The following is a 17,740-nucleotide window of genomic DNA, read 5'->3' as shown; positions in this document are numbered from 1 at the left end:
AAGCATAAGTGATGGTGAGGATGGTGATGCACCGGTGTCGTAGTTTAGCCCCAGCCGGCAACTGAGGCCCGCACAGCCGCTCGCTCACTCCCCCCCCGGTGGGATCGGTGAGGGAATCAGAAGAGTAAAAGTGGGGAAACTCGTGGGTTGAGATAACGGCAGTTTAACAGATAAAGCAAAAGCCGTTTGCACAAGCAAAGCAACACAAGGAAGTCACTCACCCCTTCCCACGGGCAGGTGGGTGCTCAGCCATCCCCAGGAGAGCAGGGCTCCGTCACGCGTAACGGTGACTTGGGAAGACCAACGCCATCCCTCCGAACGTGTCCCCCCCCCCTCCTTCCCCCGGCGTTATACACTGAGCACAACGTCATACGGTGTGGGACATCCCCGGCATCATCTGGGGTCACCGTCCCGGCTGTGTCCCCTCCCGGCTGCTTGTGCCCCCAGCAGAGCATGGGGAGCTGGAAAAGTCCTTGACTCGTGTGAGCACGACTTAGCAACAACTAAACCATCCCGGCATTATCACCGCTGGTTTTAGCGCGCACCCAAAACAGCCCCACGCCAGCTACTGTGAGGAAAACTAACTCTGTCCCAGCCGAAACCAGGACATTCTCCAACCCTTATTCTACACCATTTACGTCATGCTCAGGTCCCATGCTATGCAGTACAACCTCATTACCCAATCCCCCTCCCTTCCCATCCTTTGATACAATACACAGATACCATTCCCTTAGTCTACGGACCACCCCTGTAAAATGTTTTTAAAATGTCCTCAAAAAGTCCACTGAGTTAATTCAGTCCATGTGTTTGGGCTCCACCTGTTGTGGGGTCACTTGGGCCAAGGGGGTACCAGCTCTCTCCTAGGCTTCTCCACAGCTGCGGTCCCTCCAGGGATCTACCAGCTCTCGCCATGGCTTCTCCACGGCTGCGGTCCCTCCAGGGATGTACCAGCTCTCTCCTGGGCTTCTCCACGGCTGCGGTCCCTCCAGGGATGTACCAGCTCTCTCCTGGGCTTCTCCACAGCTGCGGTCCCTCCAGGGATGTACCAGCTCTCTCCTGGGCTTCTCCACAGCTGCGGTCCCTCCAGGGATGTACCAGCTTTCTCCTGGGCTTCTCCACAGCTGCGGTCCCTCCAGGGATGTACCAGCTTTCTCCTGGGCTTCTCCGCGGCTGCGGTCCCTCCAGGGATGTACCAGCTTTCTCCTGGGCTTCTCCGCGGCTGCGGTCCCTCCAGGGATGTACCAGCTTTCTCCTGGGCTTCTCCACGACTGCGGTCCCTCCAGGGATGTACCAGCTCTCTCCTGGGCTTCTCCACGACTGCGGTCCCTCCAGGGATGTACCAGCTCTCTCCTGGGCTTCTCCACGGCTGCGGTCCCTCCAGGGATGTACCAGCTCTCTCCTGGGCTTCTCCACGGCTGCGGTCCCTCCAGGGATGTACCTGCTCTCTCCTGGGCTTCTCCACAGCTGCGGTCCCTCCAGGGATGTACCAGCTCTCTCCTGGGCTTCTCCACAGCTGCGGTCCCTCCAGGGATGTACCAGCTCTCTCCTGGGCTTCTCCACAGCTGCGGTCCCTCCAGGGATGTACCAGCTCTCTCCTGGGCTTCTCCACAGCTGCGGTCCCTCCAGGGATGTACCAGCTTTCTCCTGGGCTTCTCCGCGGCTGCGGTCCCTCCAGGGATGTACCTGCTCTCTCCTGGGCTTCTCCGCGGCTGCGGTCCCTCCAGGGATGTACCTGCTCTCTCCTGGGCTTCTCCACGACTGCGGTCCCTCCAGGGATGTACCTGCTCTCTCCTGGGCTTCTCCACGACTGCGGTCCCTCCAGGGATGTACCAGCTCTCTCCTGGGCTTCTCCACGGCTGCGGTCCCTCCAGGGATGTACCTGCTCTCTCCTGGGCTTCTCCGCGGCTGCGGTCCCTCCAGGGATGTACCAGCTCTCTCCTGGGCTTCTCCACGGCTGCGGTCCCTCCAGGGATGTACCAGCTCTCTCCTGGGCTTCTCCACGGCTGCGGTCCCTCCAGGGAGGTACCTGCTCTCTCCTGGGCTTCTCCACAGCTGCGGTCCCTCCAGGGATGTACCAGCTCTCTCCTGGGCTTCTCCGCGGCTGCGGTCCCTCCAGGGATGTACCAGCTCTCTCCTGGGCTTCTCCACAGCTGCGGTCCCTCCAGGGATGTACCAGCTCTCTCCTGGGCTTCTCCGCGGCTGCGGTCCCTCCAGGGATCTACCAGCTCTCGCCATGGCTTCTCCACAGCTGCGGTCCCTCCAGGGATGTACCAGCTCTCTCCTGGGCTTCTCCACAGCTGCGGTCCCTCCAGGGATGTACCAGCTCTCTCCTGGGCTTCTCCACAGCTGCGGTCCCTCCAGGGATGTACCAGCTCTCTCCTGGGCTTCTCCGCGGCTGCGGTCCCTCCAGGGATGTACCAGCTCTCTCCTGGGCTTCTCCACAGCTGCGGTCCCTCCAGGGATGTACCAGCTTTCTCCTGGGCTTCTCCGCGGCTGCGGTCCCTCCAGGGATGTACCAGCTTTCTCCTGGGCTGCTCCGCGGCTGCGGTCCCTCCAGGGATCTACCAGCTCTCTCCTGGGCTTCTCCACAGCTGCGGTCCCTCCAGGGATGTACCTGCTCTCTCCTGGGCTTCTCCGCGGCTGCGGTCCCTCCAGGGATGTACCAGCTCTCTCCATGGCTTCTCCGCGGCTGCGGTCCCTCCAGGGATGTACCAGCTCTCTCCTGGGCTTCTCCACGGCTGCGGTCCCTCCAGGGATGTACCAGCTCTCTCCTGGGCTTCTCCACAGCTGCGGTCCCTCCATGGATGTACCTGCTCTCTCCTGGGCTTCTCCATGGCTGCGGTCCCTCCAGGGATGTACCAGCTCTCTCCTGGGCTTCTCCACGGCTGCGGTCCCTCCAGGGATGTACCAGCTCTCTCCTGGGCTTCTCCACGGCTGTGGTCCCTCCAGGGATGTACCTGCTCTCTCCTGGGCTTCTCCACAGCTGCGGTCCCTCCAGGGATGTACCAGCTCTCTCCTGGGCTTCTCCACAGCTGCGGTCCCTCCAGGGATGTACCAGCTCTCTCCTGGGCTTCTCCACAGCTGCGGTCCCTCCAGGGATGTACCAGCTTTCTCCTGGGCTTCTCCGCGGCTGCGGTCCCTCCAGGGATGTACCTGCTCTCTCCTGGGCTTCTCCGCGGCTGCGGTCCCTCCAGGGATGTACCTGCTCTCTCCTGGGCTTCTCCACAGCTGCGGTCCCTCCAGGGATGTACCAGCTTTCTCCTGGGCTTCTCCGCGGCTGCGGTCCCTCCATGGATGTACCTGCTCTCTCCTGGGCTTCTCCACGGCTGCGGTCCCTCCAAGGATGTACCTGCTCTCTCCTGGGCTTCTCCGCGGCTGCGGTCCCTCCATGGATGTACCTGCTCTCTCCTGGGCTTCTCCGCGGCTGCGGTCCCTCCATGGATGTACCTGCTCTCTCCTGGGCTTCTCCACGACTGCGGTCCCTCCAGGGATGTACCAGCTCTCTCCTGGGCTTCTCCGCGGCTGCGGTCCCTCCAGGGATGTACCTGCTCTCTCCTGGGCTTCTCCGCGGCTGCGGTCCCTCCAGGGATGTACCAGCTCTCTCCATGGCTTCTCCACAGCTGCGGTCCCTCCAGGGATGTACCTGCTCTCTCCTGGGCTTCTCCGCGGCTGCGGTCCCTCCATGGATGTACCTGCTCTCTCCTGGGCTTCTCCACGGCTGCGGTCCCTCCAAGGATGTACCTGCTCTCTCCTGGGCTTCTCCGCGGCTGCGGTCCCTCCAAGGATGTACCTGCTCTCTCCTGGGCTTCTCCGCGGCTGCGGTCCCTCCAGGGATGTACCTGCTCTCTCCTGGGCTTCTCCGCGGCTGCGGTCCCTCCAGGGATGTACCAGCTCTCTCCTGGGCTTCTCCACAGCTGCGGTCCCTCCAGGGATGTACCAGCTCTCTCCATGGCTTCTCCACGGCTGCGGTCCCTCCAGGGATGTACCAGCTCTCTCCATTGCTTCTCCACGACTGCGGTCCCTCCAGGGATGTACCAGCTCTCTCCTGGGCTTCTCCACGGCTGCGGTCCCTCCAGGGATGTACCTGCTCTCTCCTGGGCTTCTCCGCGGCTGCGGTCCCTCCAGGGATGTACCAGCTTTCTCCTGGGCTTCTCCGCGGCTGCGGTCCCTCCAGGGATGTACCAGCTCTCTCCATTGCTTCTCCACGACTGCGGTCCCTCCAGGGAGGTACCAGCTCTCTCCTGGGCTTCTCCACAGCTGCGGTCCCTCCAGGGATGTACCTGCTCTCTCCTGGGCTTCTCCACAGCTGCGGTCCCTCCAGGGATGTACCTGCTCTCTCCTGGGCTTCTCCACAGCTGCGGTCCCTCCAGGGATGTACCTGCTCTCTCCTGGGCTTCTCCACAGCTGCGGTCCCTCCAGGGATGTACCTGCTCTCTCCTGGGCTTCTCCACGGCTGCGGTCCCTCCAGGGATGTACCAGCTCTCTCCTGGGCTTCTCCGCGGCTGCGGTCCCTCCAGGGATGTACCAGCTCTCTCCTGGGCTTCTCCACAGCTGCGGTCCCTCCAGGGATGTACCAGCTCTCTCCTGGGCTTCTCCACAGCTGCGGTCCCTCCAGGGATGTACCAGCTTTCTCCTGGGCTTCTCCGCGGCTGCGGTCCCTCCAGGGATGTACCAGCTCTCTCCTGGGCTTCTCCACAGCTGCGGTCCCTCCAGGGATGTACCAGCTTTCTCCTGGGCTTCTCCGCGGCTGCGGTCCCTCCAGGGATGTACCAGCTCTCTCCTGGGCTTCTCCGCGGCTGCGGTCCCTCCAGGGATGTACCAGCTCTCTCCTGGGCTTCTCCACGACTGCGGTCCCTCCAGGGATGTACCAGCTCTCTCCTGGGCTTCTCCACGACTGCGGTCCCTCCAGGGATGTACCAGCTCTCTCCTGGGCTTCTCCACGGCTGCGGTCCCTCCAGGGATGTACCAGCTCTCTCCTGGGCTTCTCCACGACTGCGGTCCCTCCAGGGATGTACCAGCTCTCTCCTGGGCTTCTCCACAGCTGCGGTCCCTCCAGGGATGTACCAGCTCTCTCCTGGGCTTCTCCACAGCTGCGGTCCCTCCAGGGATGTACCAGCTTTCTCCTGGGCTTCTCCGCGGCTGCGGTCCCTCCAGGGATGTACCTGCTCTCTCCTGGGCTTCTCCGCGGCTGCGGTCCCTCCAGGGATGTACCTGCTCTCTCCTGGGCTTCTCCACGACTGCGGTCCCTCCAGGGATGTACCTGCTCTCTCCTGGGCTTCTCCACGACTGCGGTCCCTCCAGGGATGTACCAGCTCTCTCCTGGGCTTCTCCACGGCTGCGGTCCCTCCAGGGATGTACCTGCTCTCTCCTGGGCTTCTCCGCGGCTGCGGTCCCTCCAGGGATGTACCAGCTCTCTCCTGGGCTTCTCCACGGCTGCGGTCCCTCCAGGGATGTACCAGCTCTCTCCTGGGCTTCTCCACGGCTGCGGTCCCTCCAGGGAGGTACCTGCTCTCGCCATGGCTTCTCCACGACTGCGGTCCCTCCAGGGATGTACCAGCTCTCTCCTGGGCTTCTCCACAGCTGCGGTCCCTCCAGGGATGTACCAGCTCTCTCCTGGGCTTCTCCGCGGCTGCGGTCCCTCCAGGGATCTACCAGCTCTCGCCATGGCTTCTCCACAGCTGCGGTCCCTCCAGGGATGTACCAGCTCTCTCCTGGGCTTCTCCACAGCTGCGGTCCCTCCAGGGATGTACCAGCTCTCTCCTGGGCTTCTCCACAGCTGCGGTCCCTCCAGGGATGTACCAGCTCTCTCCTGGGCTTCTCCGCGGCTGCGGTCCCTCCAGGGATGTACCAGCTCTCTCCTGGGCTTCTCCACAGCTGCGGTCCCTCCAGGGATGTACCAGCTTTCTCCTGGGCTTCTCCGCGGCTGCGGTCCCTCCAGGGATGTACCAGCTTTCTCCTGGGCTGCTCCGCGGCTGCGGTCCCTCCAGGGATCTACCAGCTCTCTCCTGGGCTTCTCCACAGCTGCGGTCCCTCCAGGGATGTACCTGCTCTCTCCTGGGCTTCTCCGCGGCTGCGGTCCCTCCAGGGATGTACCAGCTCTCTCCATGGCTTCTCCGCGGCTGCGGTCCCTCCAGGGATGTACCAGCTCTCTCCTGGGCTTCTCCACGGCTGCGGTCCCTCCAGGGATGTACCAGCTCTCTCCTGGGCTTCTCCACAGCTGCGGTCCCTCCAGGGATGTACCAGCTCTCTCCTGGGCTTCTCCATGGCTGCGGTCCCTCCAGGGATGTACCAGCTCTCTCCTGGGCTTCTCCACGGCTGCGGTCCCTCCAGGGATGTACCTGCTCTCTCCTGGGCTTCTCCACGGCTGTGGTCCCTCCAGGGATGTACCAGCTCTCTCCTGGGCTTCTCCACAGCTGCGGTCCCTCCAGGGATGTACCTGCTCTCTCCTGGGCTTCTCCACAGCTGCAGTCCCTCCAGGGATGTACCAGCTCTCTCCTGGGCTTCTCCACAGCTGCGGTCCCTCCAGGGATGTACCTGCTCTCTCCTGGGCTTCTCCGCGGCTGCGGTCCCTCCAGGGATGTACCTGCTCTCTCCTGGGCTTCTCCGCGGCTGCGGTCCCTCCAGGGATGTACCAGCTCTCTCCTGGGCTTCTCCACAGCTGCGGTCCCTCCAGGGATGTACCTGCTCTCGCCATGGCTTCTCCACGACTGCGGTCCCTCCAGGGATGTACCAGCTCTCTCCTGGGCTTCTCCACGACTGCGGTCCCTCCAGGGATGTACCTGCTCTCGCCATGGCTTCTCCACGACTGCGGTCCCTCCAGGGATGTACCTGCTCTCTCCATGGCTTCTCCACAGCTGCGGTCCCTCCAGGGATGTACCAGCTCTCTCCTGGGCTTCTCCACGACTGCGGTCCCTCCAGGGATGTACCTGCTCTCTCCTGGGCTTCTCCGCGGCTGCGGTCCCTCCAGGGATGTACCTGCTCTCTCCTGGGCTTCTCCGCGGCTGCGGTCCCTCCAGGGATGTACCAGCTCTCTCCATGGCTTCTCCACAGCTGCGGTCCCTCCAGGGATGTACCTGCTCTCTCCTGGGCTTCTCCGCGGCTGCGGTCCCTCCATGGATGTACCTGCTCTCTCCTGGGCTTCTCCACGGCTGCGGTCCCTCCAAGGATGTACCTGCTCTCTCCTGGGCTTCTCCGCGGCTGCGGTCCCTCCAAGGATGTACCTGCTCTCTCCTGGGCTTCTCCGCGGCTGCGGTCCCTCCAGGGATGTACCAGCTCTCTCCTGGGCTTCTCCGCGGCTGCGGTCCCTCCAGGGATGTACCAGCTCTCTCCTGGGCTTCTCCACAGCTGCGGTCCCTCCAGGGATGTACCAGCTCTCTCCATGGCTTCTCCACGGCTGCGGTCCCTCCAGGGATGTACCAGCTCTCTCCATTGCTTCTCCACGACTGCGGTCCCTCCAGGGATGTACCTGCTCTCTCCTGGGCTTCTCCACGGCTGCGGTCCCTCCAGGGATGTACCTGCTCTCTCCTGGGCTTCTCCGCGGCTGCGGTCCCTCCAGGGATGTACCAGCTTTCTCCTGGGCTTCTCCGCGGCTGCGGTCCCTCCAGGGATGTACCAGCTCTCTCCATTGCTTCTCCACGACTGCGGTCCCTCCAGGGAGGTACCAGCTCTCTCCTGGGCTTCTCCACAGCTGCGGTCCCTCCAGGGATGTACCTGCTCTCTCCTGGGCTTCTCCACAGCTGCGGTCCCTCCAGGGATGTACCTGCTCTCTCCTGGGCTTCTCCGCGGCTGCGGTCCCTCCAGGGATGTACCTGCTCTCTCCTGGGCTTCTCCACAGCTGCGGTCCCTCCAGGGATGTACCTGCTCTCTCCTGGGCTTCTCCACAGCTGCGGTCCCTCCAGGGATGTACCTGCTCTCTCCTGGGCTTCTCCACAGCTGCGGTCCCTCCAGGGATGTACCTGCTCTCTCCTGGGCTTCTCCACAGCTGCGGTCCCTCCAGGGATGTACCAGCTCTCTCCTGGGCTTCTCCGCGGCTGCGGTCCCTCCAGGGATGTACCTGCTCTCTCCTGGGCTTCTCCACGACTGCGGTCCCTCCAGGGATGTACCTGCTCTCTCCTGGGCTTCTCCACAGCTGCGGTCCCTCCAGGGATGTACCTGCTCTCTCCTGGGCTTCTCCGCGGCTGCGGTCCCTCCAGGGATGTACCAGCTCTCTCCTGGGCTTCTCCGCGGCTGCGGTCCCTCCAGGGATGTACCTGCTCTCTCCTGGGCTTCTCCACGACTGCGGTCCCTCCAGGGATGTACCTGCTCTCTCCTGGGCTTCTCCACGACTGCGGTCCCTCCATGGATGTACCTGCTCTCTCCTGGGCTTCTCCACGACTGCGGTCCCTCCAGGGATGTACCTGCTCTCTCCTGGGCTTCTCCACAGCTGCGGTCCCTCCAGGGATGTACCTGCTCTCTCCTGGGCTTCTCCGCGGCTGCGGTCCCTCCAGGGATGTACCTGCTCTCTCCTGGGCTTCTCCACAGCTGCGGTCCCTCCAGGGAGGTACCTGCTCTCTCCTGGGCTTCTCCGCGGCTGCGGTCCCTCCATGGATGTACCAGCTCTCTCCTGGGCTTCTCCACGGCTGCGGTCCCTCCAGGGATGTACCTGCTCTCTCCTGGGCTTCTCCACAGCTGCGGTCCCTCCAGGGATGTACCAGCTCTCTCCTGGGCTTCTCCACAGCTGCGGTCCCTCCAGGGATGTACCAGCTCTCTCCTGGGCTTCTCCACGGCTGCGGTCCCTCCAGGGATGTACCAGCTCTCTCCTGGGCTTCTCCACGACTGCGGTCCCTCCAGGGATGTACCAGCTTTCTCCTGGGCTTCTCCACAGCTGCGGTCCCTCCAGGGATGTACCTGCTCTCTCCTGGGCTTCTCCACGGCTGCGGTCCCTCCAGGGATGTACCAGCTTTCTCCTGGGCTTCTCCGCGGCTGCGGTCCCTCCAGGGATGTACCTGCTCTCTCCTGGGCTTCTCCGCGGCAGCGGTCCCTCCAGGGATCTACCAGCTCTCTCCTGGGCTTCTCCACGACTGCGGTCCCTCCAGGGATGTACCAGCTCTCTCCTGGGCTTCTCCACAGCTGCGGTCCCTCCAGGGATGTACCAGCTCTCTCCTGGGCTTCTCCACAGCTGCGGTCCCTCCAGGGATGTACCAGCTCTCTCCTGGGCTTCTCCACGGCTGCGGTCCCTCCAGGGATGTACCTGCTCTCTCCTGGGCTTCTCCACGACTGCGGTCCCTCCAGGGATGTACCAGCTCTCTCCTGGGCTTCTCCACAGCTGCAGTCCCTCCAGGGATTTACCAGCTCTCTCCATGGCTTCTCCACAGCTGCGCAGTGTGAGGTGCTGTAGCATGACCTCATGCACAGCCACAGGCACTTCACGGTGTACCTGCTGCAGCACAGATGCAACCACAGCCGTAGACCCTTCAAGGTGTACCTTCTCTGGTACAGGTTTATCTACAGATGCTTTGGGGTGTTCTGCTCCCACGTGGGCTAATCCAGCCGTCACAGTCCCTTTGACGAGCTCACCCTGGAGTTCCAGCCTGCCTGGCGCAGCAGCACAGACACAGCTGCGATGCCTTGGCCGTCTGCCAGCCCCAGCGCCTGGTCGCTGCCGCTATCAGGATGCTCCCAGGCACAGCAGCGAGGTGATCAGCAGCACAGCAGCAACAGCAACAAACAGCCACCAATAAGCACTACGCTCTAATACACAGCGGGGCAAGCAAGCCCCACGCACGCACAGAAGCCAGCCGATTAATAGCTAAACAGCAATAACAGCTGTAAATTTGATCTAGCGCATTCCAATCAACCTCTTCTTTCAAACTCTCCAAGCCTCACGCTGGGCATGAAAAAGGACTGTCGTGGTTTAACCCCAGCCGGCAACTGAGGCCCGCACAGCCGCTCGCTCACTCCCCCCCCGGTGGGATCGGTGAGGGAATCAGAAGAGTAAAAGTGGGGAAACTCGTGGGTTGAGATAACGGCAGTTTAACAGATAAAGCAAAAGCCGTTTGCACAAGCAAAGCAACACAAGGAAGTCACTCACCCCTTCCCACGGGCAGGTGGGTGCTCAGCCATCCCCAGGAGAGCAGGGCTCCGTCACGCGTAACGGTGACTTGGGAAGACCAACGCCATCCCTCCGAACGTGTCCCCCCTCCCTCCTTCCCCCGGCGTTATACACTGAGCACAACGTCATACGGTGTGGGACATCCCCGGCATCATCTGGGGTCACCGTCCCGGCTGTGTCCCCTCCCGGCTGCTTGTGCCCCCAGCAGAGCATGGGGAGCTGGAAAAGTCCTTGACTCGTGTGAGCACGACTTAGCAACAACTAAACCATCCCGGCATTATCACCGCTGGTTTTAGCGCGCACCCAAAACAGCCCCACGCCAGCTACTGTGAGGAAAACTAACTCTATCCCAGCCGAAACCAGGACAACTGGGGGATCCCAGTCCGGGTTTTGGGGCCACCCGCTGGGAGGCAGTGGCGGGGGGGGATCTGGGGGTGACGCCTCTGGGTGCCTTGTTCTGACCCCACCCATCCCGGCTGATGCAACCGGCTGTGGTGCAGCGACCCTGGGTGAGTGGGGTTGGGGGGGTCTGCTGGCTAGGGGGGCTGCAGGGCTAGGGGGGAGCTGCAGCCTGGGGGGGCTGCAGGGCTGGGAGCCTGCCGGGGCTGGAGGATTGGGGGTACTGGGTGGGGGCTGCAGGACTGGCGGGGCTGGGGGGGGCTGCAGCCTGGGGTGGGGGGGCTGCAGGACCGGGGGGCTGGAGGATTTGGGGGGTGCAGGATGCTGCAGGGCTGGGGCCTGCTGGGGCTGGAGGATTTGGGGGGGGCTGCAGGGTTGTCGGGGGTGTGGGGGTCTCCAGGTCTGGGGGGCTGCAGCCTGGTGGGGCTGTAGGACTGGGGAGGCTGCAGCCTGGGGGGGGCTGGAGGATTTGGGGGGTGTGGGAGGCTGCAGGGCTGGGGGCCTGCCAGGGCTGGAGGATTTGGGGGGGGCTGCAGGTCTGGGGGGGGTGCAGGGGTCTCCAGGTCTGGGGGGTTGCAGCCTGGGAAGGCTGTGGGGGCTGCAGCCTGAGGGGCTTGCAGGACTGGGGAGGCTGGAGGATTGGGGGTGGTGCAGGAGGCTGCAAGGCTGGGGGCCTGCCGGGGCTGGAGGATCTGGGGGGGCTGCAGGGCTGGGGTGGGGGCTGCCCGGGGCATCTCGGTCCTCCCAGCGCTGGGGGTGGCCCGGGAAGCCCGTGTTTCTGCTAAGAAGCCACAGGAGGTTCTGGGCCTCGCTTGGGGCCCACGCGGAGCTGGCATGCTTGCACGCGTGCCGCTGGCCCGCCCTCGCACGCGTGGGTGCGTGTTTGCGGCTGCCCCGCTCCGCCGTGCCGCACCACGCGCCCGCGGGGTCCCGCGCCGCGCGCCCGTGGGGTCCCGCCGGCGACGGGGGCGTGCGTGCCGGTGCCAAGCCTGACCGCAACGTGTCTGGGCGCCGCAGCCCCCCGCCATGCAGAGGGGCCCAGCCGGTGCTGAGGGGGGACGCCGGGCCCCTCCAGGAGCACCCACCCCCTTGCCCCTCCTGGACCAGTAAAACCCAGTACCTACTGGCTCAGCTGGGGTTATCTGTGGGGCTGAGCAACGTCTGCCGCTTCCCCTACCTCTGCTACCAGAATGGGGGTGGTGAGTGCTGGGGGGTGCTGGGGGGGTGCTAGGGGGGTGCTGGGGTTCTCTCCCCACCCCTCACCGTTCCGTTTCCCCACCCCACCCCAGGCACCTTCATCCTGCTCTACCTGCTGTTCCTCTTCCTCCTGGGCATCCCCTGCTCTTCCTGGAGCTGGTGGCCGGGCAGTGCCTGCACCAGGGCAGCGTCAACATCTGGAGGAGCATCAGTCCCCGCCTGGCCGGCATTTGGGCTGGCCAGCTGCCTGGTCTGGGGCTGGGGGCTCTCTGAGCACTGAGGGGGGGTCCAGGGCACCTTCGGGGGCTCAGGGCTCCCTTGGTGGATGCACCATGGGAGGACTCGTGGTGCTGCTGGGGGGGGGTCCCGGGGCACCGCCACGGGGTGCTTGCTGTGGGGGAGACGACTGCAGGGGGCACTTGTGTGGTGTCGGGGGGGGGGGGTGTTGTTCCGGTGTACCACCGAGGCTCCCCCACAGCGGGGTCCTGGCTGACGTGCCCCCCCACCCCCCCGCAGCTCTGCATGCTTGTGGCACTGTACTACAACGTGGTCATTGCCTGGAGCCTCCTCTACCTCGCCCGCTCCTTCCAGCACCCCCTGCCCTGGGAGAGCTGCCCCAGCACCGGCCCCAACCACACAGGTGAGTGTCCCCTGGGAGCCGGGGGGGGTGTGTGTGTTCCCTGGGGGGGCGGGTGTCCCCTGGAGGGGTGTGTTGGGGCACCCTGGCCCTGCCGTGACCTGCTGTGCCCCCCCCAGATCCCGAGTGTGCCCTGAGCTCACCCACCACCTACTTCTGGTACCGGCAGACACTGGATGTCACCCCTGAGATGGGGGTCAGTGGGGGTCTGCAGCCAGCCCTGGTGGGGGTGCTCCTGGGGACCTGGGCCCTGGTGGGGGCCTCCCTGCTCACAGGCATCAGACCCTCGGGAAAGGTGGGTGATGTGGCCCCACATTGCTGGGGGGGCTGCTGGAGCCAGGAGGGCCACGGAGCTGGGGAGTGGCGGGGGGCTGTGTGGTGCTGGGGGGGGTCCTGGGGGTTGGGGAGGGTCCTGTGCTGGGGACTGGTGGTCTGGGGCGGAGGCTGACTGACTCCAGTGGGCTGGTGTGGGGCTCAGGTGCATGGCATGGGGGGGAAGGCAGCGCTGGGGCGGCACTGTGGGGTGGAAGATTTGGGGTGCTGGTGGCCCTCTGGGTCACAGAGCTGGGGCTCCCAGTGGCCCCAGTGCCTCGGGGGTCCTGGTGGCCCTGTGGGTGACGGGGGTCCCTGCAGGCACTGTACGTCAGCACCTTCTTCCCCTACTTCATCCTCTTCTGCCTCCTGATCCGGGGGCTGCTGCTCGAGGGGGCTCCCGAAGGCATCCGCATCATGTTCACCCCAAGGTGAGGCCCTGCCCTGAGGACCCCCCAGCCCCCTCCCCGGATCAGCCGCGTTCGCCCCGAGCCCACCACGTCCCCGCCTGTCCCCACAGGCGGCGGGCGTGGGGCACGGACAAGGCCTGGCGGCAGGCAGCCACACAGGTCTTGTTCGTGCTGGGGCTGGGCTTCGGCAACGTCGTCTCCTACACCGGCTACGGCAAGCGCCGCAGCAGCGGCCATCGTGACGCCGTGCTGGTGGCCAGCCTCAACACCCTCACCTCCCTCCTGGCCACCCTCGTCGTCTTTGCTGTCCTGGGCGCCCACGCCACCCGCCGCATGCAGCGCTGCCTCCGCAGGTGGGGGGTGCCTCGCGGTCAGGGTCCCTGCGCAGAAGTGGGGGTCCCACACAAGGGTGTCGCACGCGGTGCAGGACCTCACCGCTGTGTCCCCCCTCGCCCTGTCCCCCGCCCAGGAATGCGGAGGTGGTGTTGGAAGCGCTGGCACGGGGGGAGCTGCCCGAGGCCGCCCGGCCCCCTGGGAACTTCACGGCCCTGCCGGCACCCCAGTACAGCACCTGGCTGCAGGGGCTGCCCCCCGCCCTGCGGGACACCCTGGGCCTCACCGACTGCAGCCTGGACGAGGAGATGAACATGGTGAGATGCTGGTGACAAGCCGGACACCCCCAGGGTCGGGGTCCCCCAAATTGTCCCACCTTCCCAAACCTGTCCCGCACGCACCTCCGCCCTGCCCAGCTAGTGGCACAGCCAGGACCGTGGGGCTCCCCCGAGCAGGGTGAGGGGTCCCCTGAGTCCGTCTGCCCATCCCAAAACCAGGGTGAGGGTCTTGACGCCTGCCCTCCTTGCTTCAGGGGGTGGAGGGCCTGGGCCTGGCCTTCATCGCCTTCACGGAGATTGTGACGCTGCTGCCAGCGGCGCCGCTCTGGTCATTCCTCTTCTTCCTCATGCTGGTGGGGCTGGGGCTCAGCACCATCTTGGGCAATGCCGAGGCCATCCTTACGCCTCTGCGCGACGTCATCCCCATCCTGCACCACCAGCGTGCTCTGCTCACTGGTACGGCTGGGCAGCGACAACGGACGGGAGGTGGGGCAGGGGTGGACGGGAGCCCCCCCAAACTGCTGCTCTGTCCCTCCAGTGCTGTGCTGTGCCGGGGGCTTCGTGCTGGGGCTGCCCTTTGTACAGCGCTCTGGCAGCTACTTGGTGGCCGTCTTTGATGACTATGTGGCCATGCTGCCGGTGCTGGCCGTGGTCACATGTGAGACCCTGGCCGTGGCCTGGGTCTACGGGGCTGAGAGGTGAGGAGGGGGAAATACCCTGACTGCAACCATGACCCCACCCCTCCCAAAATTGGCCTGTGGCCCCCCCTGACCTGCCTGCCCCATCCCCCAGGTTCCTGGCTGACGTGGGGAAGGAGACAGGCCACCAGCCGTGGTGGCTCTACAGGCCTCTGTGGCGCTTTGCCAGCCCTGGGGCCATGGTGGCCGTGCTGGTGACCAGCCTGGGACAGCTGGCCCTGCGCCCCGCCACCTACCAGGCCTGGGACCGCACCACGGTGAGGCCCAAGCCGTGACTCCCCACTGGCTGGCACCCTGACCCATGGCCGGACCCCCATCCTCCGAGACCACCCTGTGTCCTCTGAGAGCTCCCCCGCCCCTCCCAGCCCCCCACACACCCGAAACCTCCCCCGCCCCTTCCCAGCCCCCCACACCCCCGAGACCTCCCCCGCCCCTCCGCAGCCGCCACACCCCGAGACCTCCCCCGCCCCTCCACAGCCCCCCACACCCCGAGACCTCCCCCGCCCCTCCACAGCCCCCCACACCCCGAGACCTCCCCCACCCCTTCCCAGCCCCCCACACCCCGAGACCTCCCCCGCCCCCCGCCGCAGCACCCCACACCCTGAGACCTCCCACGCCCCGCCGCAGCACCCCACACCCCGAGACCTCCCCCACCCCTCTGCAGCCCCCACACCCTGAGACCTCCCCTGCCCCGCCGCCTCCCCCGAAGGGACCCCCCCCGGTCCCCCTGACCGCCCTCCCCACAGGCAGCGTTGTGGTGGCGGCCGTACCCGCGCTGGGCCCTGGCCCTCACCGTGGGCTGATGGCAGTGACCATACTGCCAATCCCCATCGTCGCCTTTGTACCGGGTGGTCTGGGCCATCCCGGGACCCCCCGGAGCCACGGGACCGGGAGGAAGAGGAGGAAGAGGGGGTGAGTGCGGCCCCTCCGGACCCCGCCGCGCTGCCCAGATGAGCGGAAGGCGCCCTATTGGAGGACGGCGAGGACCTCTGCTTCCCGATTGGCTAGACTGCCTGAGGCGGGAGAGGCGCCCATTGGCGGCGCGGGGGAGGGGGAGGAGCTGCGGGGGGCGGGCGCTTCCCGCCCCGCTCCACATTACCATGGGGACACGGCAGCCATGTTGAAGCGGGGCAATAAAGGCCTCAGGGAGGCGGAGCGTAGCGGAGTCTTGAGGGGCGGGGCGGGGGGCGGAGTCAGGCCCCACCCACACTGCTGCCCGTTTCAGAGCGGTGGTGGCGGGGACTGGCTTACATCATCCTCGTGCCTGTCACGTGGGGTAGCGCGCCGGGCGCTGTCGCGTGACTTCTCCCCACCCCTCTACGTGACCGGGGCGCGGTCGGCCGCCGCTCACTTCCCCGCCGCGGCCGGTTGTCACGTGACGCCGGCGCCCCGGACCACGTGGTGCGGGCGGCGATGGCGGCGCGGCGGCGGCGGCCCAGCGGGGGGTGGCGGCGGCGGCGGCGGCGGCGGCGGCGGCGGCGGCGGCGGCGAGGCTGGGGGCGGCTCCGGCGGCCGCGAGCCCGACCCGCCCCCGGGGGGCGGTGGTGAGTGGGGGGGGGGGGGGGGGGGGGCTGTGGGGCGGGACCCCTGGGGGCCGGCCGGGGGGTGGGGGGAGGAGGGGCGCGGCCTGTGCGTGCCGGCGGTGCCCGGGGCCGGTTCCCGCCTCCCCCGGGTCAGCGCCCCGCTCTCCGCAGGGGCCTCGTCGGACCAGATCATGCGGACGGGGGCGATCCTGCTGCGGGGGTGAGTGGGGGCCCGGGGGGGGGGGGCGGACTGGGGAGTCCCCCCGACTGGCGGGGGCCGGGGGGGGGGGGGGGGGGGGGGGGGCGGTCCTCAGGCGGCCGCCCAGAGCTCCGGGGGTCCCCCCGCCCCCCCAGGTTCATCCGGGACCGCGTGGAGCGCTGCGGGGACGCGCAGGCGGTGGCCCTGAGCGAGGCGGAGCTGGGGGGGGCCGCAGCCCAGCAGCCCTGACACTAAGCGCCTGAGCGAGTGCCTGCGCCGCATCGGGGACGAGCTCGACAGCAACACGGAGCTGCAGAGGTGGGTGGGGGTGCCGCGAGGGGACGGGGGTCCGCCGGTGCCCCCCCTCTGCACTAACCGGCCCTGCCAACGCCCCCCAGATGATCGAGCAGGTGGGGTGCCATGCCCCCAAGGAGCTTTTCTTCCGCGTGGCTGCAGAGATGTTTGCCGATGGCACCTTCAACTGGGGCCGTGTTGTTGCCCTCTTCTACTTCGCCTGCAAGCTGGTGCTGAAGGTGGGCCCCGGGCCCCTCCCCTGTGTCCTCGTCCTCCCCTCTCCCCCCCCCGCCCCCTCTGACCCCCTGTCTCTGCAGGCACTCTGCACCAAGGTCCCGGAGCTGGTCCGGACCATCCTGGGCTGGACCATGGAGTACATGCGGGAGCACGTCCTGGCCTGGATCCAGGCTCAGGGAGGATGGGTGAGTCCCTGAACCCCCCCGAGTCCTGGGGGAGGGTGGGGGGCAGGCTGAGACCCCCTTCGCACACACACCCCACACCCCCCCTCCAGCACGGCAGGTCTGTGCTGCTCTGTCTATCATCTCTCTTGACCCTGGAGGTTGTAGCTGTGTTGTTGTGCACATCCCTGCTCAACTGGGGAGGAGGGTGGGCCTTGACCACCCACTTTGCCCCTCACCCCACCTCCTGGCTGCTGTTCCTCCATAGCCCCATGTCTCCATTGCACCATTTTCTGCTGCGGGGGGGGACCCAGGTGTCTGGTTCTGCCTGGGGAGGGTGGGGGACCCTGACATGTGGCTGATGTCCCCTCCTTACCCCCCCACGCCCCCCCCCAGGAAGGACTCCTCTCCTACTTCGGCACCCCCGACCTGGCAGAACCATCACCATCTTCGCCGCTGGTGTCCTCACGGCCTCACTCACCATCTGGAAGATGTCATAGACTTGGGGGGGGGGGGGGTGAGGGGGGGGGGCTGCAGGCCTACCCCCAGGACTGGCCCCTGCCGGCAGGGATGGTGCTGACCCCCCCCTCCAGCCCCTTGGGTGCTGTGCCTTCCAGGAGGGGGGGCGCTTTTTAACAAACAGGACTTTGTTAGGACTCACCCTGAAGTTTGGGGGGGCTGAGCTGGGGGGACCCTCCCTCTTTTAGGGCAGCTGTGGCCCCCCCAGACCTTCCCCTGACAGTGGGTGAACGTGCCTGGGGGCTACGGCTGGGACCTGCTGTGGGACCCTACTGGATTTGTGTGTGTGCTGCACACAGCTTCACCTCCCTCTGTCCCCCCAGTCCTGGTACTGGGGTCCCCCAGATGCGGCACCCAACACAGCCCCAGTCTTGGAGCAGTTTGACCCCAGGACTTGTGGTGCTTTGGGTGGGGTCCTGTGATCCCAGCCCCGCCCCCTGATATGGGGATGGG

At 66.2% G+C, this 17,740-nt stretch overlaps 2 protein-coding genes across 2 annotated transcripts; both read left to right on the top strand.

Annotated features, from left to right (window-relative positions):
- Window positions 1-9,385: 9,385 nt before the first annotated feature.
- SLC6A16 (solute carrier family 6 member 16) lies at window positions 9,386-15,732 on the top strand. Its single transcript, XM_075080327.1, is given in 16 exon segments — window positions 9,386-9,471; window positions 11,069-11,688; window positions 11,779-11,820; window positions 11,823-11,917; window positions 11,919-11,936; window positions 12,203-12,326; window positions 12,443-12,618; window positions 12,957-13,066; window positions 13,156-13,398; window positions 13,515-13,695; window positions 13,911-14,112; window positions 14,195-14,354; window positions 14,449-14,611; window positions 15,101-15,146; window positions 15,149-15,266; window positions 15,580-15,732. Coding segments are annotated over 16 exon segments (2,439 nt in total). The 3' UTR covers window positions 15,635-15,732.
- Window positions 15,733-16,251: 519 nt separating this feature from the next.
- Window positions 16,252-17,734, top strand: BAX (BCL2 associated X, apoptosis regulator). The gene is given in 5 exon segments (XM_075080320.1): window positions 16,252-16,386; window positions 16,466-16,609; window positions 16,688-16,792; window positions 17,165-17,194; window positions 17,197-17,734. Coding segments are annotated over 4 exon segments (342 nt in total). The 5' UTR covers window positions 16,252-16,386; window positions 16,466-16,474; the 3' UTR covers window positions 17,269-17,734.
- The last annotated feature ends 6 nt before the right edge of the window (window positions 17,735-17,740 follow it).

This window comes from Phalacrocorax aristotelis, unplaced genomic scaffold (assembly GCF_949628215.1).
Source record: "Phalacrocorax aristotelis unplaced genomic scaffold, bGulAri2.1 scaffold_225, whole genome shotgun sequence".
NCBI lineage: Eukaryota > Metazoa > Chordata > Aves > Suliformes > Phalacrocoracidae > Phalacrocorax > Phalacrocorax aristotelis.
This window is presented reverse-complemented; position numbering and strand designations above follow the sequence as displayed.